Genomic DNA, 24,756 nt, shown 5'->3' on the forward strand with positions numbered 1-24,756 from the left:
CCTCGCAGCAGAAATTATTTGATTTCAGCACTCAGCTGACAAACACACAGCACAGCGCACAGGCTAATGAGGCATAAGGAATTTGGGCCTAATTCAGATCTGATCGCAGCAGCAAATTCATTAGCAGTTGGGCAAAACCATGGGGGTCATTCCGAGTTGATCGTAGCTGTGCTGCTACGATCATGTTCCCTGACATGCGGGGGGACGCCCAGCACAGGGCTAGTCCGTGAGACGTGACGCAGCCACCGCGCCCCCCCCAAAGGTCCGGCCATGCTTGCGTTGGCCGGACCGCTCCCCCTAAACGGCGGCGTTCAGCCCCCTCCCGCCTCCGTCTCAGAGGCAAATGCTAGGTTACGAAAGCTGCCATGCGTTGGCGCACTGCGGCGCCGGCACATGAGCAGTTCTGACCCTATCGCTGCACTGCGACAAACTGTAGCGAGCGATCAGGTCGGAACGACCCCCCATGTACACTGCAGGGGAGGCAGATATAACATTTGCAGAGAGAGTTAGATTTGGGTGGGTTATTTTGTTTCTGTGCAGGGTAAATACTGGCTGCTTTATTTTTACACTGCAATTTAGATTTCAGTTTGAACACACCCCACCCAAATCTAAATCTCTCTGCACATGTTATACAGTATCTGCCCCTTCTGCAGTGCACATGGTTTTGCCCATTAGCTAACAAATTTGCTGCTGCGATCAGATCTGAATTAGGCACAAATTCCTTAGGCAGCATTAGCCTGTGCGCCGTGCTGTATATTGATCAACTGAGTGCTGGGAGAGTCATAGGACCAGATACAAATCATATTGCACCCGCTGTCTCCCGTCTAAAGTGACAGGAGATAGAGGGGCGATATTCAAATGTACCCCGTTATTGCGCTCATTACAGTCTGGTTTAATGAGCCTAAGCCCGACTACAGTAATGGGCGAGGTCGTGGGTGCCCAAATGGGTCTCTTTACACGCATTTCAGCTCGCTACCTTCGGGGGTAGTGAACTGAAATGAAGTTGTCGCGCCCATCAGCAGTAACATTAGAATACCGCTGGCAGGCGCGATATGGGGCGGCAGAGACATGCTAACATTTGAATCCGGCCCATAAGCTGCTGCCGCCTTCCTTGTACAGCATTCGGTTATGTATTTCTCTGCTGCGGCGTCCTCGCTCGATCCATCTGTTACCTTTGGATCCTACTTTGTGATACTTTCAGATAATCACATTAACCTTAAAAGTATTAGTCGCAGGGCTGCTGAATCTACATATTTACATTAAATAGCTATCTATCTATAGGTTACACATAATATTATCCAGTTACAAACTTAGCCTCTATCCTGGCTTTGCCACCACCTTTAAATGGTGTTTATAGACTTACATAAATATATTACTATGTAATATATGTAATGTAACCCACTTGGCATATAATATAATAAGCAATTGTGTGAAACTAAAAAACATTCAAAATGTACAATAAAAATCTGCTTACAATTAGTATCACTGCCAGATACTGTATGTCTGAAGATGAGCACTGTTGGATGAGTGCGTGGTCATCTACTGACTGCTAGCTATCTCCACTAATTCTATATCTAATATATATATACATTAGGCTTAAGGGTCTGGATGACAGGATATCATGCAGCTTGACCCCTTATATGTGTAGCCAAACTGAATATTAATGCACTTCCAAAGAAGTAAACAAGAATATGTAGAATAGTTGAGCAATGGTTGAGTAATGCTGGGTGCGGGGGAGCTGCTGCGTCTCCCTGGAGAGAGCACACACCGCTGACCCGACACTGGGAGAATGATACTGGACCACACAGCTATCAGTGTGTCCCCAGCTCCTGGTGCTGGCTGTCACACAGGTCTCCTTAGTTATAACTAATGTTATACATGTAAGACTGAGAAAAGCGCAGGAAAATTATATATTTTCAATGTGTCAGCAGCAATAAAGCATTTTTACATTTGATCGTTTCAGTGGGAAAGCAAGGTGTGTGTGTTGAATTGAAATGGACTAGTACTTTTATTTTCTGTTTGTACCATGTTGTAATTTCCTTATACATAGTAAACAAGGCACATACAGTATATTAATTTTCACTCCTGGTGTAACTCAAGAGCATATACTACTTATACTATACAATACTGCTTGCAGCTTGAGTTGGGCAGATGGGAAGGAATTATTTTTAAAACTGCAAGGCAGAGCTGCACTAATGTGGCCACCACCTTAGGGTTCCAAAGCCACACCCTTCACCCATATAATCATCTTTTAATGTATATTTAAATGTAGATAGTACTTATTTTTATTTGGTAAAATTACACAAGGTACTATGACACAGATGCTGTTACAGCAGCAGAAAGAAACCGGAAACTGGAGGGGATGCGGTTACAATGGTTGGGATCCCGGCGCCGAAATTCCGAAACATGATAAAATGGGGAAAGGACACCTATGCCGGAATCCTGATTGTTCAGACAGCAGGGGGGGGGGCGGGCGTAAGTACTACGCCGAGGATGTGTGCGTGTGTATGGGTGGGTTAGGTATAGACGACCAGCGGGAGACTTAGGGTTAGGGTATGGGGGGAGGGGGGAAGTGTTTCAGGTTGAGGGTGCTGAGAGGGGGGTTTAGGGGTAGGCACCATCAGGGAGAGTTAGCGTTAGGCTGCGCGGAGGGGGGAAGGGGAAGAGGGTTAGGTTTAGGGTGCAGAGAGGGGCGCTCAGATTTAGGAGCCATCCAGGGGAGGGCTTGAGGTGAGGCAACTAAAAGGGAGGGATATAGGGTTAGTGTAGGGTTGGACTACTTACCGCACCTTATCAAGATTTCGACTCTCAGAAAGCCGCTGTCAGTCTGAGAATCGGCATCCCGGCAGCCGGCATTTCATACTCAACCCGACTAGAGAGCCCATTTCCTTTACCTGTGTGGTCTTTGGTAGGCCAGCCCATTATGTAAATTGCAAGAAAATTTGGCACATTTCACAACCATGATCTGCCAGTACGTACGGAGTAAAAGATTAATTGGCCAATGCCCTCACAACAGATATATCTTTTGATGGCAATGATGGTTGGTCAGTGTGTATTAACCACCATAAGCAGTTCCTTCGATCTGCAGATAAATCCTCAGGTGTGTACCCAACTTAAGATGGGTAGCATGAATTAGACAAGGTGAATGTGAGATACAAATTCAATTAATACAATTCAATTAAGGGTTAATTAATATAATTAATTTGACACAGGGTTTTCAATTGTGGGCGGTTTCCCCCATTTTTTGATCCATTTTCCATTTTTTTGGGGTCGAATCGGCATGGGCGGAAATTGTGGCAAAATGGGCAAATACCCACGATTCGCCAAAACACGTGTATCAGCAACAAATTCACCAATACACGTAGTTTTCACTACGGCCAGATTTTTCGAACAGTCGTAAAAATGGTACGGGCATTGAATAGGTTGAATGTAAATTCAACCTAAAAATGGGCGTAAAGTGCCATTTTTTCAACTGGTCGAAAAAAACGTCACTAATTGAATACCCCCCATAGACTCCAATTATGATTAAATCAATTAGATGTTAAACTCATAATTTTGTGGTGAAATAAAGTGCACTTGTTTTATATAAATATTTTATTTTATATCCTGAATATCTACTTTGTATCTGTTTAAAATTTATGTAAATAAAAGAAGGTATTCACAACAGCTAGATTTAATAATTATCCATTTGTCTGTAGTCACGATAATGTCTAATTAATTTTATCCTTAATACAGTATAATCAGTAGCTATTCCCGTTCTAGGTACTGTCAAAGCGCAAATCGTCTATTGGGGGTAATTCCAAGTTGATCGCAGCAGGAATTTTGTTAGCAGTTGGGCAAAACCATGTGCAGTGCAGGGGGGGGGGCAGATTTAACATGTGCAGAGAGAGTTAGATTTGGGTGTGGTGTGTTCAATCTGCAATCTAAATTGCAGTGTAAAAATAAAGCAGCCAGTATTTACCCTGCACAGAAACAAAATAACCCACCCAAATCTTACTCTGTCTACACGTTATATCTGCCTCCCCCGCAGTGCACATGGTTTTGCCCAACTGCTAACAAAATTCCTGCTGCGATCAACTTGGAATTACCCCCATTGTACGTACATTGGTCAATGTTTTCTTACTGCACATGCATCTGAGCCACAATGCGCACGCACAGCAAGTGAACTGCGATTGCTCCGGAGAAATTAGTCGCAAAGCGAGTGACATGAAGATAGCATTTGGAGGTGGGAAATGGGAGTGCTCGGATAAACGCAGGCATGTCAAGGCCGTTCAGACGCAATTTTGTACGCATGCATAAAATAGCAGTTGTGATCTTACTTGCTACTGGAGAACTCTGCGTCTCGGGAGACAAGCTCAGCCTGCACGTCCTCAGAAACACTCAGCACTCTCCGACATGTCCTGATCTGCAGTGATGGTACAGATGTATCACCAATTTTTCGTCGGATGGAAATGATACGATATCAGTGGACATCACTATGCACAGGTTAGCTTAAGCCCATATTTGTATATAATCGCAATTGCACATGGCAAAAGATAGTAGCAGCAGCAAGAGTAACTGAATCTGAATTAGCCTCTCTGAGTGGCCTTATTGTCCTGCTGACATACTGAATTTTGCATGGACATTCAAGCAGGTAGACCACACCTTTTGTATAATTTTTTCCTTGATATTACATTTTTTTTTGTGGTTAAAAGATTTGAATACATCTTCTTTCTTGGTACTTATGTTGTTCGGAACTTATCACCCTGGTCTTCCTGTGCAGGCATAAAATCCACTCCTGTTGTCTTGTAACCAGGTTTCCTTATGTTCGTGGTCCCGTTTTTTCGATGGTATTGCATGCACTATGAACCAGTTTTGATTTGAGGTTGTTTGCTTTTTTGTATATGTTATTACGTTTAGATGGTAGAATGTGAGTTTTTTCATACTTCAATAGAATTGGCCAGCGTTTGTGCAGGATTTTTTCAAAACGAAAGAGTGTTTTTGTTGTAACGTGTAATGAAAGATACATTGTTCTAATTATCTATTTTCTTTTTGGTTTTAGAAGTATAGAACGATCCAGATGGTTCTCCACATTCTTCATTTAAGGTGCCTTCTTCACAGCCTTTCTCCAAGGATTGTTGCTTCATTTCACCATCACAGTTCCTATGTATCTTTTTAAATTGGCATTTTTAGATTTTCTTTAACCATCTTGGATGGTGATTACGGTCATTATCAATATATGCAATTACAATCTACTTTCTTTGTGTGTGTTCTGGTTTCTAAGTTATTATCCTCTATGTACATTTTTAAATCTAGGAAGGTCACGTTTGTTTTGCTACTGTTGTATGTAAATACCAGACTGAGGTAGTTATTGTTTATATATGAACCTTATCAACCCCCCTACCCTTCCCCCCTGCATCCTGACCGCATCTTATTTAGACTATTCGGTTATTTAGTTAGGCAAGGTTTGTGGAATAATTCCCGAGTTTGAACCCTAGCTGTGAAGTACCTAATAAACATTTTTTTATATTATTTTCAGTATGAGGCATAGCTAATTATGTGTTTCCTGACATCAGATTTCAAAGACTCCCACACCAGCGGGATGGCCACTCTATTGTGGAATCTTTAAGAAAGTTGCCAAGGTGGCCAGTCCAAAAAAAATCAAATGAAAATGTGACCACCGAAAATTGGATTGGATGGTAGAGTCGGTGAGATTCTTGGAAATAAGGGAGCAACCCAAGAACAGATCAATCCTAGAATAGGTTCTATGCGGACAGGAGAACAAAGTGTAGTCGTTTGACGTGGGATTAAAAGGCACACCAAGTATCCAGTATTGTGGCCACTAGGGTGGTGCAGTGTACAGAGAATTAAAGTCACATCCTATCATTAGATGTCCTTTCTGTGCTTTTTAAAGCATAAAAAAAAAAAAAGAGTGAAAAAATGATTGTTGGGAGATAATGGGTGAGCATAGATCAGCAAAATGTATATCAATGTGGCCCAGTTTTCCTGTCAAATGATAAAGCCACCATCTGTGTGCACACAGGTAGTGTGATGTACATAGGACAATTTGTTGTGTATTAAAATAGCATTGGCTATTACCGTATTTTTCTGACCATAAGACGCACTTTTTCTCCCCAAAAATATGGGGGGAAAAGCATGTGCGTCTTATGGAGCGAATAAGACGTGTTTGCGGGTAGCGCCGGCGGCTGGCGGGTAGCAGCGAGTCCTGGATGCTGCTGCTGTGCAGTCATCAGCAGAGCGCCCGCATCTCAGAGCCCATCTCAGCAGCAGAGCCGGCATCATGTGACTCCCCCGCTCCCCCCCCACCTCCTCCCTCCTCAGGAGTGCACCGCGGGCAGCGTTAGCTGAGAGCCTGGACGCGGGGAACCACTGGTACGGTGTGTGTGTGTGTGTGTGTGTGTGTGTGTGTGTCTATGTGTATGCTGGCTCTGATGTGTGTGTGTCTCTGTATGCTGGCTCTGACAGAAGGCTGCACTGTACAGAATCCTTGTATAGGAGTCTGAGAAATCACACAGAAATATCTCTTAGAGTTTGGTGAAAACTAGGGAGGCAGCGCAAGGATGACAAAGCAGAAATGGTTCAGAATATTTTTTTCCCAGTTTTCCTACTCTAAAAACTAGGTGCGTCTTATGGTCAGGTGCGTCTTATGGTCCGAAAAATACGGTAATTGGCCCGAAGAGTAGAACAGTCGGAAAGTGCCTAGATGTTAAGGAAGGATGATTTAAGGATTTTAAATGAGTTTCTTGTAAGAAAACAACATCAAACTCAATGTGTATGTTTTCTACAGGAAATTAAATCCTCTGACATTCAAGGTGGCAATAGTCAAAGGCACTGAGCAGTAAGTGTAAAATGAGGCAGAAGGTATGAATAGGGGGAAATGGTTAAAATACCGCCAGTCAGGATCACAATGGTCACAAAACCAATGCTAGAATCTTGACATGCAGTGAAATGCCGCCGCCAGAATACTGGCGACACAGGCTATTCTCCCTCTGTTGGTGTCCACGACACCCATAGAGGGAGAATATTACCTTTGGTGAGGGCAGCGAACCACCACGCCCGCAGCGTGGCGAGCGCAACAAGCCCATAAGGGGCTTTCTAGCGCTCACCCCTGCTGCCGGCATTCTGGCGGACGGTATCCTGCTGTCTGTATCATGACAGCCGGCATCCCGTCCGCCGGTAAATCGCATGTATCCCTGAATAGGTAACCAAAACTTGCTTGAGGGAAAAGATAATGGACAGAGAAGAAACTTTAAACTCGATGGTAAGACACAAACATACTGTAATGAAAAGGTAAAAAGAATAAGAGAAAAACACTTGTAGATTTGTATATTTAAACAAAATGCACAAAAAAATAGTTATTTATATTTAAATGCATAATTTCAACAACTAAGGAATATTGTTAATTACATTTATTTAGCATCTATTTATTTTATTTGAAGAAAGTCTCTATTTCACAAAATAAAATATCACATCAAGACTTATGCCCTTATTTATCAATGAGTGATAAATTTCACTGTGAGTGATACATTTCACTGTGAGTGATAAACTGCACCAGCCAATCTGCTCCTAACTTCAACGTCACAGGCTGGGTTTGAAAAATAACAGGAGTGGATTGGCTGGTGCAATTTATCACTCATTGACAAATAAGGGCATTAGTTTTTAAACATTTTGTGATGCTACTGTAGAAATGTTCACGTGCATAAATACTGTTGTTCCTCTGGGTGACATGTAATGCAGATTTGTATTTTCCTTCTATATTTTTCGAACTATAGCTATTCTCTTGGGTACATCTGACAATAGGGAGAGACTGCTCACCTGGAGTCTGTCGCAGGTTTGTAACACACGCAGGACATTCTTGCAGACATTTTCTAATGTAGTGTTCCCATGGCAGCAAGTTATCCCCAGGATCTCAACATGTGGAGCTGCCAAGGCCAACATAAGTGCCTGAGCATCATCTACCCCACAGTCCACATCTACAAGCAGCAACTTCTTGGACATTTTGGCAAAGTACTAAAAGAGAAGAGGAGCAGATTATAAATGAGCTAGGCTCTCTTATACATAATTGTATACCTGCAACTCTCAGATCTACCACCTTAAAACTGAATCAGAGAGGGTACAGATAAAGTGAATAGAAGGTGTATGCAAAAAACAGAGGCAACATGTATCTTTTGTAGATTTATTGCAAAGATCTCTTTATTCAACAAACTCTTTTTTTCAACTTTGGATATTATCTTTTGTATTTTTATGGAACGACTAATGCTGGATACCAGCTACATTATTCCTTTGTACTGTTATGTGTATATCTGTATTACCCCGATTGCCATTGCAACCTTTGTGCTTTACTTTTTTTCTCATTATATTTTCTATATGCCTGTATGTTCTATTGTCTATAAAAATTCAATAAAAATTAACAGAAAAAAAGGGTGTATGCAGTTATCCAGAAAGACACAAAACCCCAATTGTTTTATATTTAAAAAAAAAAAAAAAAAAAAGATAGAAGGAAAAAAAACGAGTTACGGCTAAAGCCCCACCGGTAGCATGAACACAAACTGCATCATATCTTTTCTACATCATGTAATCTGTACATCAGGGAACATAACCAGGGTAGCTCATATTTTGTTGGTGGGTGGGAAAGGGGCACGAGCATGTTAAAACGGTGCAATTTTTACCTTATATCATTGGGGGAGCGGTCGAATTTAATTCAACAACCATTTTCCATCCTTCATTAACATAACCAAGGACGTTAACGTCAGACGCTTCATTTGATGCGTCTGTCGCATGAGACCATGGAAGCGAACACACTGTGCGGTGTAAGCAAAATGTCACATCAAAATGCTGTTTTGGTAGGACATATCGACATTGCTCCAGTGTGTACCCAGCTTAAGACTTATGGGGTCATTCCACATCAAATTACCCCCAAAAAATTGAAATGTCCACCACCCATCTCAGATTTTTACGATTTTTTTGTGTTAAGAGAGAGGATGTGAAAACTATTTCTGCCAAATATCTTGACTGTCTGACAATTTGTTTATAAAATATAGATTTTTCAATTAATTTAATTATTTACTAATCGTGGCTTCTTTATCCAGTTTATTTGAAGTATTGCGGGTGTTTATTAAGGATTCACCATGAAATTTGGTCCCCTAAGATAACTCATCCTCCTGAATCCAAACCAAATTACTTTATCTGCTTTACATTTCGAGTTACGGTAAAAACGCTCGTTTTTCTAAAAGACTTAAAAACGCTAGGTTCAATCAACATTAGATATCCCAATTTTTTATGTGCTTAACAAAGTTATACATTATTACCACACAAAAAGTCAGCATGGTACTCTGTTTCATAGTGGAGAAAAAAAATCATGAAGTGGACATTCAATTATTGTTGTACCGCATACATAATTAACACAAGAAACCATGACATTTGAAAACTTAACATACTGTAACTTGGGTCCCTAACTTATTTAATGTCACAGAATACATGGTAATACAATCAAAAAAACTTAAAGTAACCCATAGCATACTGGCAGAACCTGAAAAATATAGAGGGAAAGTCCTTGCTGTACAAATCGTTCATCAGTTTTACGAAGATGATGAACATTCTCAGATGTGCCCTGGACAGAAAGTCTATTTCTGTAAAAGTTCCAGGAGGAAAAAGAATTCACAAACAGAAAAGGCTACTCCTAGTAAACATGAAAGAGCTTTATCTTGCTTTCAAATACAGTTTTCCAGACATTCAAGTTGGGTTGTCTAAGGTTTGTTCCTTACGACCTATGTGGTGTGTTAGTGTTGCGGCAAGAGGTATGCATTCAGTGTGTGTTTGCGAAACTCACCAAAAAGTTAAAAATTATTGGTTGCTGCTCTACCACTAAAGATGGACTACAAAGACCTAACTGAAATCCTTGTTTGTTCTTCAGTCTTAAAAAACGAGATTTATGGTAAGAACTTACCGTTGTTAAATCTCTTTCTGCGAGGTACACTGGGCTCCATAAGGATCGACATCGGGGTGTAGAGTAGAATCTTGATCCGAGGCACCAACAGGCTCAAAACTTTGACTGTTCCCAAGATGCACAGCGCCACCTCCTCTATAACCCCGTCTCCGTGCACAGGAGCTCGGTTTCGTTAACCAGCCCAATGCAGTAGCAGGTACTAGACGACAATCGCTCGTAGCCAATTACACCACACACTCGCCACAGTAGAGGGTGTCAGCGGCTATGCCATACCAACCCAAAGAAGCTAAGTGCGTCAGGGTGGGCGCCTTGTGGAGCCCAGTGTACCTCGCAGAAAGAGATTTAACAACGGTAAGTTCTTACCATAAATCTCGTTTTCTGCTGCGGGGTGCACTGGGCTCCACAAGGATTAACATCGGGGATGTCCTAAAGCAGTTCCTTATGGGAGGGGACGCACTGTAGCGGGCACAAGAACCCGGCGTCCAAAGGAAGCATCCTGGGAGGCGGTAGTATCGAAGGCATAGAACTTAATAAACGTGTTCACTGAGGACCACGTAGCCGCCTTGCACAATTGTTCAAGGGTCGCACTACGGTGGGCCGCCCAAGAAGGTCCTACCGACCGAGTAGAATGACCGAGTAACAGGAACCCGACGACCAGCCTGTACATAAGCATGTGCAATAACCATTCTAATCCATCTGGCCAAAGTCTGCTTGGAAGCAGGCCAGCCACGTTTGTGAAAACCAAACAGTACAAACAGAGAATCAGATTTCCTAATGGAGGACATTATCTTCACATAGATACGGAGAGCCCGTAACACATCCAAAGACCGTTCTTTGGGCGATAACTCAGGAGAATTAAAGGCCGGAACCACAATCTCCTGGTTAAGGTGGAAGGAAGACACCACCTTGAGTAAATAACCTGGGCGCGTTCTAAGAACCGCCCGGTCCCGGTGAAAAATCAAATGGGGGGACTTACAGGATAAGGCACCCAAGTCCGAGACCCGTCTAGTTGAAGCAATAGCCAGCAAAAATAGCACCTTAAGGGAAAGCCACTTAAGGTCAGCAGAGGTAAGAGGTTCAAATGGATACTCTTGCAAGGCCTCCAGTACCACCGACAGATCCCAAGGGTCCACAGGAGGTACATAAGGAGGCTGAATCCGCAACACGCCCTGAGTGAATGTATGAACATCCGAAAGGGTAGCAATCTTTCTCTGAAACCAAACCGACAAGGCAGAAATGTGAACCTTGAGGGAGGCCAGATGCAGGCCTAAGTCCAGGCCCTGTTGCAGGAAGGCCAACAGTTTGGCAGTGCTAAATTTGAAAACGTCATGATTGTGAGACGCACACCAATTAAAGTAAGCACTCCAGACCCTATGATAAATCCGAGCAGAAGCCGGCTTACGGGCCTTCAACATAGTTTGAACGACAGCCTCAGAAAAACCCTTGGCCCACAGAACGGAAGCTTCAAGGGCCATACCGTCAAAGTCCTGGTAAACACAAGGGCCCTGAACGAGTAGGTCTGGTCATTGTGGAAGAAGAAGGGGACGATCTAGCAAGAGGCCCTGTAGATCGGAGAACCAGTGCCGTCTGGGCCACGCTGGAGCGATCAGAAGTAGGTTTCCTCCTTCTTGCTTGAACTTCTGTATTACTCTGGGCAGGAGTGACACCGGAGGGAACACATATGGCAGCCGAAAGTTCCATGGGATTGACAGAGCATCCACGAATGCTGGCTGAGGATCCCCTGTCCTTGCTCCGAAGACTAGAACCTTGTGATTGTGTCGAGACGCCATCAGGTCCACATCTGGAAGGCCCCACTTGTCCACGAGAAGTTGAAACACCTCTGGATGGAGGCTCCATTCTCTGGCGTGTATGTCCTTAGAAAGTCCGCTTCCCAGTTTAGGACCCCCGGAATGAACACTGCGGATATAGCCGGCAGATGGCGTTCTTCCCACTGAAGAATCCGTGATACTTCCATCATTGCCATGTGGCTTCGAGTGCCGCCTTGATGATTTATGTACGCCACCTTGGTGGCATTGTCCGATTGTACTTGAACAGGTCTGTTCTGTATTAGATGCTGGGCCATTGGCAACGCATTGAACACTGCCCGAAGTTCCAGAATGTTTATCGGGAGTAAAGACTCCTCCTTGGTCCACCGACCCTGAAGAGAGTGTTGTTCCAACACCGCGCCCCAACCTCTCAGACTGCCATCCGTCGTCAGAAGGACCCAGTTGGATATCCAGAAGGGACGACCCCTGCTTAATCGTTGGTCCTGAAGCCACCAGCTCAGTGACAGGTGGACCTCCGGAGACAAGGAGATCATGTGAGATCTGATCCGGTGAGGCAGGCCGTCCCACTTGGTCAGAATCAACTTCTGCAGAGGGCGAGAATGGAATGGAGCATACTCCACTATGTCGAAAGCCGACATCATGAGACCTAGCACTTGCATTGCCGAATGTATCGACACTTGCGGACGAGATTGGAAGCATCGAATACTGTCCTGAAGCTTCAGGACTTTCTCCTGAGAGGAGAACAACCGTTGGTTGTGAGTGTCCAATACCGCTCCCAGATGTAACATGCTCCGAGCAGGAACCAGGGAGGATTTCTTCCAGTTGATCAGCCACCCGAGGGCTTTCATGCACTGGACCGTCAGATTGAGATGACGCAGGAGAAGTTCTGGGGAATTTGCCAGGATCAACAAATCGTCCAAGTACGGTAGGATCCTGACCCCTTGACGGTGGAGTGTAGCCGTCATGACCGCCATAACTTTGGTGAAAACTCGAGGAGACATTGTCAAACCAAAGGGTAACACCCAAAATTGATAATGAAGGTTGCCCACCGCAAGCCTCAGGTACTGCTGATGAGACACTGCAATAAGAATATGCAGGTAGGCATCCTGTATGTCCAGGGAGACCATAAAGTCCCCAGGCTCCAAGGCCAGAACAATAGAGCGCAGAGTTTCCATACGAAACTTGAAGACCCGCACATGCTTGTTCAAGGACTTCAGATTGAGAATGGGCCGTGAGGACCTGTTCGGTTTTGGGACTAGAAACAGCGGTGAATAGTACCCCTTGCCTCTCTGATCCAGAGGCACCTGTACTACCACTCCTGTCATCAGGAGGGAATGTAACATCCGAATGCAGAGTGTTTGCCTTTGTCGGGTTTAGAGGAACAGCTGTTAGGCAAAATCGATGAGGGGGACGATTCTTGAAGGGTACGGCATATCCTCGAGTGACGACATTACCCAGGCATCGGAAGTGGTCTTCAACCATTCCTGAGCAAAACCTAGAAGTCGGCCCCCACCCTGGGAACCCCCAGAGGGAGGCCCGCCCCGTCATGCTCATCAGTTTTGGAAGCAGGCTGACGGGCAGCCCAGGCTCGTTTCGGTCTGGGCTTGGCATGCATGGAAGCACAAGCTTGCTTTGGGTATGCCTGACCATTTGCTTTACCTGGAGGATGAAAGGGCCGAGGGAAAGTACTTTTAGTCTTCTGCGTGGAAGGAGCCGTACTAGGTAGGCAAGCTGTTTTAGTAGTAGCCAGATCAGCCACAATCTTATTGAGGTCTTCTCCAAAGAGAATGTCTCCCTTGAAAGTAAGCACCTCCAGGGTTTTCTTGGAATCCATATCCACCGACCAGGATCTCAACCAAAGGATACGTCTGGCCAAGATGGACGTAGTAGCAGGCTTGGCCGCCAGCACCCCGGCATCGGATGCTGCCTCCGTAAGGTACAGAGAAGCCGTGGTAACATACGAGAGACACTGTTGAGCATGCTCAGATGCATTAGAAGGCAGTTCCGCCTCTAGCTCCTGAGCCCAGGCCTCAACAGCTTCAGCAGCCCATGTTGCTGCAATGGTTGGCCTATGCACAGCCCCCGTTAGGGTGTAAATCGCTTTCAAACAACCCTCCACACGTCTATCCGTCGGTTCCTTCAGAGAGGTGACGGTAGTTACTGGCAGAGCAGAGGAAACTACCATGCGCGCCACATGAGAATCTACAGGCGGAGGAGTTTCCCAATTCTTACATATCTCCGTAGAGAGAGGATAGCGAGCCAACAGTCTCTTATTTGGTGTGAATTTTGTCCCAGGATTTTCCCAGGATTCCTGACGTATGTCAACTAGGTGATCAGAATGAGGTAAAACTTGTTTAACCACCTTCTTACGTTTAAACCTATCCGTCTTTTTAGAGACAGCCTCAGGGTCATCAGACACCTGAAGAATGAGCCTAATTGCCTCAATCAGATCAGGGGCATCCACCAATGACTTCCCTTCCCCATCAGAAACATCTGAGTCAGTGTCTGTGGGATCAGTATATACACCATCCTCCTCAGAGGACGTGTCCGGGATAACAGTGGATTGGGAGGAGCTAATGGCCCATTTAGAAGACTACTTAGTCTTAGGCGGACGAGAGTGACACTTAGATTTAGTCAGTGGCCGGTTCAAATGCTGTAACTGAGTAGAGATTTGATCTGCCCATGGCGGATTAATTGCAGGGACCATAAACTGCTGCAATGGCACAGGTGGTCCCACAGGGGGGCGCCAATTTAGTTACAAGCGTGTTTAACAGCGTGGAAAAGGTAGCCCAAGGTGGGTCATTTGTTGCCCCCGGTGCTACGGACCCACTGGGGGGTAAGGAACATCCTGAACCTTAACTCTCTGCTGCGATATTTTCCTCCAAAATGTCTGCAGCATCACCACCACACAGTGTGGGAGAAGCCCCAGCTCCATTACCTCTTGTAGCTGACATAATAGTAAGCACAATATTGGGCAACCTGGTACAATTCTTAGCAGCGATATACCTAACAAGAACTCCCCGTGAAGTGTGACTGTGGCAGCACAACTACCGGGAGTCCAAGAGATATATAGGTTGACTATAAATCACAAGTAAAAATACACAGCAAGTATATCTTGTGAAAAAAATCCTGTATTATACAGAAAACCTGATGCACTTAGCCCCCACAGGTTATGGAATATAGGAATAGCACGCTGATTGAAATACCAAATAAGGCAGCCACGCAGCAGCTACATGCACACACAAATATATAGTCACAAGCGTACCATGCAGAAATTATGCACCATAAAACTGCACTGGACTAGCAATACAAAGTAATACTCAGTACAGCTATATGTGACAACAATAGATATAACAAAGCACAATGAACACTGGATGTATATCGCAGGGTGTTTGTACCCACACAACCCTGAATGTATGCACTCTTTCTTAACTAACACTATCCCAGTGACAGGTAGAATACTTAAGTGTCCTGTAAAATGCACAGTGCTGGCGATCAGGCGGATTTACAGAGGATGATTTGCCCCAGCAGTCCGAGGAACAGCTCAGCTCCTTGTGTGATGGCGGCTGACAGGGAGTGAGGGAGAGATATGCAGCTCCAGGGCGGGAACATTCACAGAAATGGCACCGGGAGGGGCTACAGGTTAGGCCTTCTCCCCCTGCTGGCATCCCCACCGGGCGCTGCGGGCTTTGAAAACGGGGCTTTTATACAGTAAAAACCCCCACACCTGTGCCCAATGTCCCTGGTGGCTAGTGGAGCGGCTGCCCAATAACAGTGTCCACGCCAACGCGCGGCCCGCCTCCCACAGCCGCGCCAGATCACTGTAAAGAGCGGCCAAAGAGACCCCTTACCTCCCCCGTACCTGCGGCCACGCGATCCTGGAGGTCAGCGGCGCGTGTGTGTGACCGACGTTGGAAAGACACCGAAGCCTCCACTGTAGTTACCCGGCAACCAGGGCGCAGGAGTATACAGCGCCGCTGGGGATGATGAAGCTGCAGCAAAGAAAGTCTATGTGACTTTACACGTTGCAGCCCTTGAAGTCTTTAAAGGTATTCTTTTTCTTCAAATAAAGCTTTCACTGGGCTGCAAAAGGCAGCCCCCCTGTTGTATGCCTGCTTACTGCATGGCACCAACTTACAAACTGAGCTCCTGTGCACGGAGGCTGGGTTATAGAGGCGGCGGCGCTGTGCATCTTGGGAACAGTCAAAGCTTTGAGCCTGTTGGTGCCTCGGATCAAGATCCTACTCTACACCCCGATGTTAATCCTTGTGGAGCCCAGTGTACTCCGCAACAGAAACTTGTATGCTTCATCGATGTGATAAATGCTCAGGTCTGGAAACACTTCAGAAAATAGTTGAGAAACTTTTTCATGATAGTGGCATGGATGATGAGGACACAGTTGTTTACAAGCAGTGGGTTCACACTGACCAGACCAAAGTAAATTGGTTACAATCACTAGTACTGTGGAACAATTCCGTGCAGAAAATTATTAATTTGTGTGTCAGGATGCATTTCAAGGATTACACTGAGACACTTCACAAGCAACACTTCACCCATTTGCTGTATACAGACAGAGCCATGCTCATCTATGCTGCGATGCGTGCGCACAGCATAAGCATCACAGCAAAGTGCGAATGCATTGTGCTGCGACTGATCACAGCTGGGGTTCGTGCCATAGGCTTCCATTGGCGTGCATACGTGTGCATTTGCGGTCACACTTGCTGCGAGGCAACGATTAGCCTGGCTGCATCTTTTTTTTTTAGGCAAGATGGATTATGTGACACTTTAAACTGTGTGAGTCTGTATGTTATAAGTTATACAACAGTTTAGCCATAACAGAGTATGCCTTCATTATGGTAGTTATGAAACACTTAGCGGAACTACTACTAAAATTGGAGTACGTTCACTACTTTAGTGATGGTGCTAGTAAACGTCTAGCCACCCACACCAGTCTGCAAGCAGTGGAAACTTATTACATCTTGACACCTTTGGACCTGTATAGCTGGGCTGAAAAGATACATGGCATAAAGTTTTTCTACGTGTCACCAAATTAAATACAAGACTGCAAAACCACAGTTTGGGGGGTATCCAATTACAGGTGAAAATACATCGGCAAATTTTTCCTGATGTTTCACCTATATTTGGTCGCCTGTAAAAAAAACAAACAAAAAAAAACCCCATTATCTCCAAAAAACACACAGGTTCAGTGAAACCTGTGTGTTTTTGGATGAAATAGCCCAGTGTCCGTGGATTTGGTTTCGCTTGCGTGAGGAAGGTGAAACAAAATCCCTGATAAGTCGGCGCGAGCCGCGGCTTTACGTGGCTAATTGGATAGCCCCCGGCAGGACAATTAGCCACGTTAATTTATCGTGGCTAATTGCATAACCCCTTTAGTGTCACTATGACCACAGTCACAAAAAACGTAGAAAAAAGTGATCTGCAACCTGGAACGGGTGGCACTTGATATGCCGGCTGTTGGGATCCAGGCGCTCAGCATACCGACGCCGGAATCCAGACAGCCGGCATACAGACAACTACTCTCCCTCTTGGTGGGGTCCAGGACCCTCCCTGGAGGGAGAATAAATAGCATGGCGTGCCACTGTGCCCGCAGCGCGGCGAGCCCGCAAGGGGCTCTTTTGCGCTCGCCCCACTGCCGGCAGTTGGCATACCAGTGCCGGTATGCTGGGCGCCGGGATCTCGAGCGCCGGCATACTGTAGTAGATCCACCTGGAACATATATAGCAGCAGTGTATGATAACAGCTGGTACATTGGGTATATCATTCAATGTAATGAGGAGGAACAAGATGTGCTGGTACACTTCATGACACAAACCAATCAACAAATGTGTTGTCCTGGCCTTCAGTGTTTTGTTCCTTTTAGTCACAACCCCTGTGTAGCGGAAGTGCCCACTATCCAAGGAAGTACTGGAAGGCACTGTCTGCTGACACTAAGTAAAATTACAGACCGTTACAACAGGTTCCAAATAAGGAAAAGATAATGTGATTGATGACTCAACTTAAGTTATGGACTCCAGTTATGTTTAAGTTTTTAAATGTCATGGTTTCCTGTGTTAATTATGTATGCAGTACAACAGTAATTGAACGTCCTTTTCATGATTTTTTTTCTTTACTATGAAACAGAGTACCATGCTGATTTTTTGTGCGGTAATAATGTATACCTTTGTTAAGCACCTAAAAAAATTGGGATATCTAATTTTGATTGAACTTAGCGTTTAAGTACTTTCGAAAAACATGCATTTTTGCCGTAAATCGAAACGTACAGTAAGAGTGTGTACACACGGTGAGATTTATTCTTCCGATTCTGACTATATAGTCAAAATCGGAAGAAAAAAAGTTAGTGCAGATCGCAAGGTGACAGTCACCTTGCGATCCCGATTCGTTGCCGATGCGCGGTCGGCATTGAAAGAAAAGATAGACTGTGCAGGCAAGTCAATTTTGACTCTCTCTATAGAAGAGATAGTCAAAATTGACACTTAGCCAAAATCGCACATAGCCAGTATCGCAAGCACACTCATTATGTGCTTGCGATACTGACTATGTGCCGACCCGGCCCCTGTCGCATAGTGAGAATCGGGCATAGCCCGAATCTCATCATGTGTACACACCCTAAGGCAGATAAAGTGATTTGGTTTGGATTTTTGGATTCAGGAGGAAGAGTTACCTTAGGGGTGCAAATTTTGTGGTGATTCCTTAATAAACAACCGTCATACTTTAAATAAACTGGATAAAGAAGCTGCGATTAGTAAATAATTTAATAAATTGAAAAAAAAAAAAGATTTATGGCAAGAACCTACCTTTGTTAAATCTCTTTCTGCGAGTTACACTGGGTTCCACAGAGATAACATTGGGTTGCAGAATTGGATCTTGATCCGAGGCACCAACAGGCTAAAAGCTTTGACTGTTCCCAAGATGCCGCCTCCTCTATAACCCCGTCTCCACGCACAGGAGCTCAGTTTTGTTAACCAGTCCAATGCAGTAGCAGGTAAAAGAGACGACAACCGTTAGTAGCCACATACACCACATTCTCACAACAGAAGAAGGCATCAGCGGCTAATGCCATACAAACCCAAATAAGCTAAGTGCATCAGGGTGGGTGCCCTGTGGAACCCAGTGTACCTTGCAGAAATAGATTTAACAAATGTAAGTTCTTACCATAAAACTCCTTTTCTGCAGCGGGGTACACTGGGGTTCCACAGGGTTAACAATCAGAGTTGTCCTAAAGCAGTTCTTCATGGGAGGGGACGCACTGTAGTGGGCACAAGAACCCGGCATCCAAAGGAGGCATTAGTATCGAAGGCATAGAATCTTCTGAACGTGTTCACTGATGACCACGTGGCTGCCTTGCACAATTGTTCAAGGGTCGCACCACGGCGGAGCACCCAAGAAGGTCTAACCGACCGAGTAGACTGGGCTTTGATGGTAGCAGGAGCTGGAAGGCCAGCCTGTACATAAACATTTGCAATCACCATTCTAATCCATCTGGCCAAGGTCTGCTTGTTAGGCCAGCCACGTTTGTGAAAACCAAAAAGGACAAAGAGGGAATCAGATCTCCTAAGAGAAGCTGTCCTCTTCACATACATACGGAGAGCCCGTACCACATCCAAAGACCGCTCTTTGGAGGATAAACCTGGAGAGGTAAAGGCCGGAACCACAATCTCTTGATTAAGATGGAAAGATGATACCACCTTAGGCAGATAACCAGGGCAAGTTCTAAAAACTGCACGGTCACGGTGAAAAATCAGAAAGGGTGACAGACAGGACAAGGCACCCAAGTCTGAAACCAGTCTAGCATATGCAATAGCTAGCAAGAACAAGACCTTAAGGGTAAGCCACTTTAAGGTCCACAGACTCAAGAGGTTCAAACGGAGACTCTTGTAAGGCATCCAGAACAACTGACAAATCCCAAGGAGCCACAGGCAGGACATAGGGAGGTTGAAGCCGCAAAATACCCTGAGTAAATGTATGAACATCAGGAAGAGTCGCAATTTTTTTCTGAAACTACACTGCTCAAAAATATAAAGGACACACTAAAATAACACATCCTAGATCTGAATGAATGAAATATTCTTATTAAATACTTTGTTCTTTACATAGTTGAATGTGCTGACAACAAAATCACACAAAAGTTATCAAAGGAAATCAATTTTATTAACCCATGGAGGTCTGGATTTGGAGTCACACTCAAAATTAAAGTGGAAAAACACACTACAGCCTGATCCAACTTTGATGTAATGTCCTTAAAACAAGTCAAAATGAGGCTCAGTAGTGTGTGTGGCCTCCACGTGCCTGTATGAACTCCCTACAACGCCTGGGCATGCTCCTGATGAGGTGGCGGATGGTCTCCTGAGGGATCTCCTCCCAGACCTGGACTAAAGCATCCGCCAACTCCTGGACAGTCTTTGGTGGATGGAGCGAGACATGATGTCCCAGATGTGCTCAATTGGATTCAGGTCTGGGGAACGGGCGGGCCAGTCCATAGCATCAATGCCTTCGTCTTGCAGGAACTGCTGACACACTCCAGCCACATGAGGTCTAGCATTGTCTTGCATTAGGAGGAACCCAGGGCCAACCGCACCAGCATATGGTCTCACAAGAGGTACGAGGATCTCATCCCGGTACCTAATGGCAGTCAGGCTAACTCTGGCGAGCACATGGAGGGCTGTGCGGCCCCCCAAAGAAATGCCACCCCACACCATTACTGACCCACTGCCAAACCGGTCATGCTGGAGGATGTTACAGGCAGCAGAACGTTCTCCTTGGCGTCTCCAGACTCTTTCACGTCTGTCACGTGCTCAGTGAGAACCTGCTTTCATCTGTGAAGAGCACAGGGCGCCAGTGGCGAATTTGCCAATCTTGGTGTTCTCTGGCAAATGCCAAACGCCAAACATCCTGCACGGTGTTCGGCTGTAAGCACAACCCCCACCTGTGGACGTCGGGCCCTCACACCACCCTCATGGAGTCTGTTTCTGATCGTTTGAGGAGACACATGCACATTTGTGGCTTGCTGGAGATCATTTTGCAGGGCCCTGACAGTGCTCCTCCTGTTCCTCCTTGCACAAAGGCGGAGGTAGCGGTCCTGCTGCTGGGTTGTTGCCCTCCTACGGCCTCCTCCACGTCTCCTGATGTACTGGCCTATCTCCTGGTAGTGCCTCCATGCTCTGGACACTACGCTGACAGACACAGCAAACCTTCTTGCCACAGCTCGCATTGATGTGCCATCCTGGATGAGCTGCACTACCTGAGCCACTTGTGTGGGTTGTAGACTCCGTCTCATGCTACCACTAGAGTGAAAGCACAGCCAGCTTTCAAAAGTGACCAAAACATCAGCCAGAAAGCATAGGAGCTGAGAAGTGGTCTGTGGTCACCACCTGCAGAACAACTCCTTTATTGGGGGTGTCTTGCTAATTGCCTATAATTTCCACCTGTTGTCTTTTCCATTTGCACAACAGCATGTGAAATTGATTGTCAATCAGTGTTGCTTCCTAAGTGGACAGTTTGATTTCACAGAAGTGTGATTGACTTGGAGTTACATTGTGTTGTTTAAGTGTTCCCTTTATTTTTTTGAGCAGTGTATATCGACAAGGCAGAAATGTGAACTTTGAAGGTGGCCAGACGAAGGCCTTCGTCCAGGCCCTGTTGCAGGAAAGCCAAAAGCTTGGCAGTACTGAACTTGTATGCATCATAATTGTTAGTCGCACACCAGGCGAAGTAAGAATTCCAGACCCTATGATAAATCCGAGCAGAAGCCGGTTTACGGGCCTTCAACATGTTTGAATGACCGCGTCAGAAAATCCTTTGGCCCTCAGTACAGAAGCTTCAAGAGCCATGCCGTCAAAGCCAGCAGGGCCAAATCCTGGTAGACACAAGGGCCCTGAACGAGGAGGTCTGGGCGCTGCGGAAGCAGAAGAGGACGCTCTATTGATAGACCCTGCAGGTCTGAGAACCAGTGCCGTCTGGGCCACGCCGGAGTGCTTGAACTTCCGAATTACCCTGGGCAGGAGTGACACCGGAGGGAACACGTACGGCAGTCGAAAGTTCCATTGAATTGCCAATGCGTCCACGAACGCTGCTTGAGGATCCCTTGTCCTTGCTCCAAAGACCGGAACCTTGTGATTGTATTGAGACGCCATCAGGTCTACATCTGGTAGACCCCACATTTCCACAAGGAGTTGAAAGAGCTCCAGATCAAGGCTCCACTCTCCGGCGTTTACGTCCTGACGACTGAGGAAATCCGCTTCTCAGTTCAGGACCCCTGGAATGAACACTGCCGATAGGGCTGGCAGATGGTGTTCTGCCCAACGAAGAATCCTTGACACTTCTGTCGTGGCTTTGCAGCTTCGGGTGCAGCCTTGATGATTTATGTACGCCACCGTGGTGGCGTTGTCCGACTGTACTTGAACAGGCCTGTTCTGTACCAGATGCAGGGCCAGTGTCAAGGCATTGAACATTGAACTGCCCGCAATTCCAGAATGTTTATCGGGAGGAGATTCCTCCCTGGTCCACAGACACTGAAAAGAGCTTTGCTCTAACACCGCGCCCCCAACCCCGCAGACTGGCGTCCATCGTCAGAAGGACCCAGTTGGACGACCCCTGTTCAGTTGTTGGTCCTGCACCCACCAAGTCAGTGACAGACGAACCTCCGGATATCATGTGAGACCTGATCTGGTGAGGCAGGCCGTCCCACTCGGAGAGAATTAACCTCTGTAGAAGGCGGGAATGAAATGGAGCGTACTCCACCATGTCGAAAGCCAACACCATGAGGCCTAGTACGTGCATCGTTGAGTGTATTGACACACGTGGGCGAGAGAGGAAGCATCTTATCTTGTCCTGAAGTTTCAGGATCTTTTCCGGAGACAAAAAATAAGATTTTACTCACCGGTAAATCTATTTCTCGTAGTCCGTAGTGGATGCTGGGGACTCCGTAAGGACCATGGGGAATAGACGGCTCCGCAGGAGACTGGGCACATCTAAAGAAAGATTTAGGACTATCTGGTGTGCACTGGCTCCTCCCCCTATGACCCTCCTCCAAGCCTCAGTTAGGAACTGTGCCCGGAAGAGCTGACACAATAAGGAAGGATTTTTTTTGAATCCCGGGTAAGACTCATACCAGCCACACCAATCACACCATATAACACGTGATAGGAACCCCGGTTAACAGTATGATAACAAATTGAGCCTCTGAAGAGATGGCTCACAACAAAACCCGATTTTTGTAACAATAACTATGTACAGGTATTGCAGACAATCCGCACTTGGGATGGGCGCCCAGCATCCACTACGGACTACGAGAAATAGATTTACCGGTGAGTAAAATCTTATTTTCTCTGACGTCCTAGTGGATGCTGGGGACTCAATAAGGACCATGGGGATTATACCAAAGCTCCCAAACGGGCGGGAGAGTGCGGATGACTCTGCAGCACCGAATGAGAGAACTCCAGGTCCTCCTCAGCCAGGGAATCAAATTTGTAGAATTTAGCAAACGTGTTTGCCCCTGACCAAGTAGCTGCTCGGCAAAGTTGTAAAGCCGAGACCCCTCGGACAGCCGCCCAAGATGAGCCCACCTTCCTTGTGGAATGGGCTTTTATTGATTTAGGCTGCGGTAATCCTACCGCAGAATGCGCCAGCTGAATAGTGCTACAAATCCAGCGCGCAATAGACTGCTTAGAAGCAGGAGCACCCAGCTTGTTGGGTGCATACAGGATAAACAGCGAGTCAGTTTTTCTGACTCCAGCCGTCCTGGAAACATAAATTTTCAGGGCCCTGACTACGTCCAGCAACTTGGAATCCTCCAAGTCCCTAGTAGCCGCAGGCACCACAATAGGTTGGTTCAAGTGAAAAGCTGAGACCACCTTCGGGAGAAACTGAGGACGAGTCCTTAATTCTGCCCTATCCATCTGGAAAATCAGATAAGGGCTTTTACAAGACAAAGCCGCCAATTCTGAAACCCGCCTGGCCGAAGCCAGGGCCAACAGTATGACCACTTTCCACGTGAGATATTTTAATTCCACAGTCTTAAGTGGTTCGAACCAATATGATTTCAGGGATGCCAAAACCACATTGAGATCCCAAGGTGCCACTGGGGGCACAAAAGGAGGCTGAATATGCAGAACTCCTTCGACAAAGTCTGAACTTCAGGCAGTGAAGCCAGTTCTTTCTGGAAGAAAATCGACAGAGCCGAAATCTGGACCTTGATGGACCCCAATTTGAGGCCCAAAGTCACCCCTGCTTGCAGGAAGTGTAGGAATCGACCCAGTTGAAATTCCTCCTTCGGGGCCTTCATGGCCTCACACCAAGCAACATATTTCCGCCAAATGCGGTAATAATGTCTTGCGGTGACATCCTTCCTGGCTTTGATCAGGGTAGGGAAGATTTCCTCCGGAATACCCTTTTCCTTTAGGATCCGGTGTTCAACCGCCATGCCGTCAAACGCAGCCGCAGTAAGTCTTGGAACAGACAGGGTCCCTGCTGCAGCAGGTCTTGTCTGAGCGGCAGAGGCCAAGGGTCCTCTGCCAGCATCTCTTGAAGTTCCGGGTACCAAGCTCTTCTTGGCCAATCCGGACCCACGAGTATGGTTTTCACTCCTCGCATTCTTATTATTCTCAGTACCTTGGCTATGAGAGGTAGAGGAGGAAACACATAAACCGACTGGTACACCCACGGTGTCACTAGAGCGTCCACAGCGATCGCCTGAGGGTCCCTTGACCTGGCGCAATATCTTTTCAACTTTTTGTTGAGGCGGGACGCCATCATGTCCACCCGTGGTCATTCCCAACGGTTTACCCGCATTTGGAAAACTTCTGGAAGAAGTCCCCATTCTCCCGGGTGTAGGTCGCCCATCGGAGAATCCTTGTGGCTTCTGCCATCGCCATCCTGCTTCTTGTGCCGCCCTGTCTGTTTACATGGGCGACCGCCGTGATGTTGTCTTATTGGATCAGTACCGGCTGGTTCTGAAGCAGGGGCCTTGCTTGGCTTAGGGCATTGTAAATGGCCCTTAGCTCCAGA

At 46.1% G+C, this 24,756-nt stretch overlaps 1 protein-coding gene across 4 annotated transcripts in view; it reads right to left on the reverse strand.

Moving 5' to 3' along the window:
• The window catches only part of LOC135020477 (nucleoside hydrolase-like), a 103,407-nt gene that overhangs the window by 56,937 nt on the left and 21,714 nt on the right, over positions 1-24,756 (reverse strand). For all 4 annotated transcript variants that reach the window (XM_063953186.1, XM_063953187.1, XM_063953189.1 and 1 more), the window contains exon 2: positions 7,816-8,010. In XM_063953186.1, the coding sequence (XP_063809256.1) occupies positions 7,816-7,998 (183 nt within the window). In that variant the 5' untranslated portion in view covers positions 7,999-8,010. The remainder of the gene's footprint in view (positions 1-7,815; positions 8,011-24,756) is intronic.

This window comes from Pseudophryne corroboree, chromosome 2 (assembly GCF_028390025.1).
Source record: "Pseudophryne corroboree isolate aPseCor3 chromosome 2, aPseCor3.hap2, whole genome shotgun sequence".
NCBI classification, from domain to species: Eukaryota; Metazoa; Chordata; class Amphibia; order Anura; family Myobatrachidae; genus Pseudophryne; species Pseudophryne corroboree.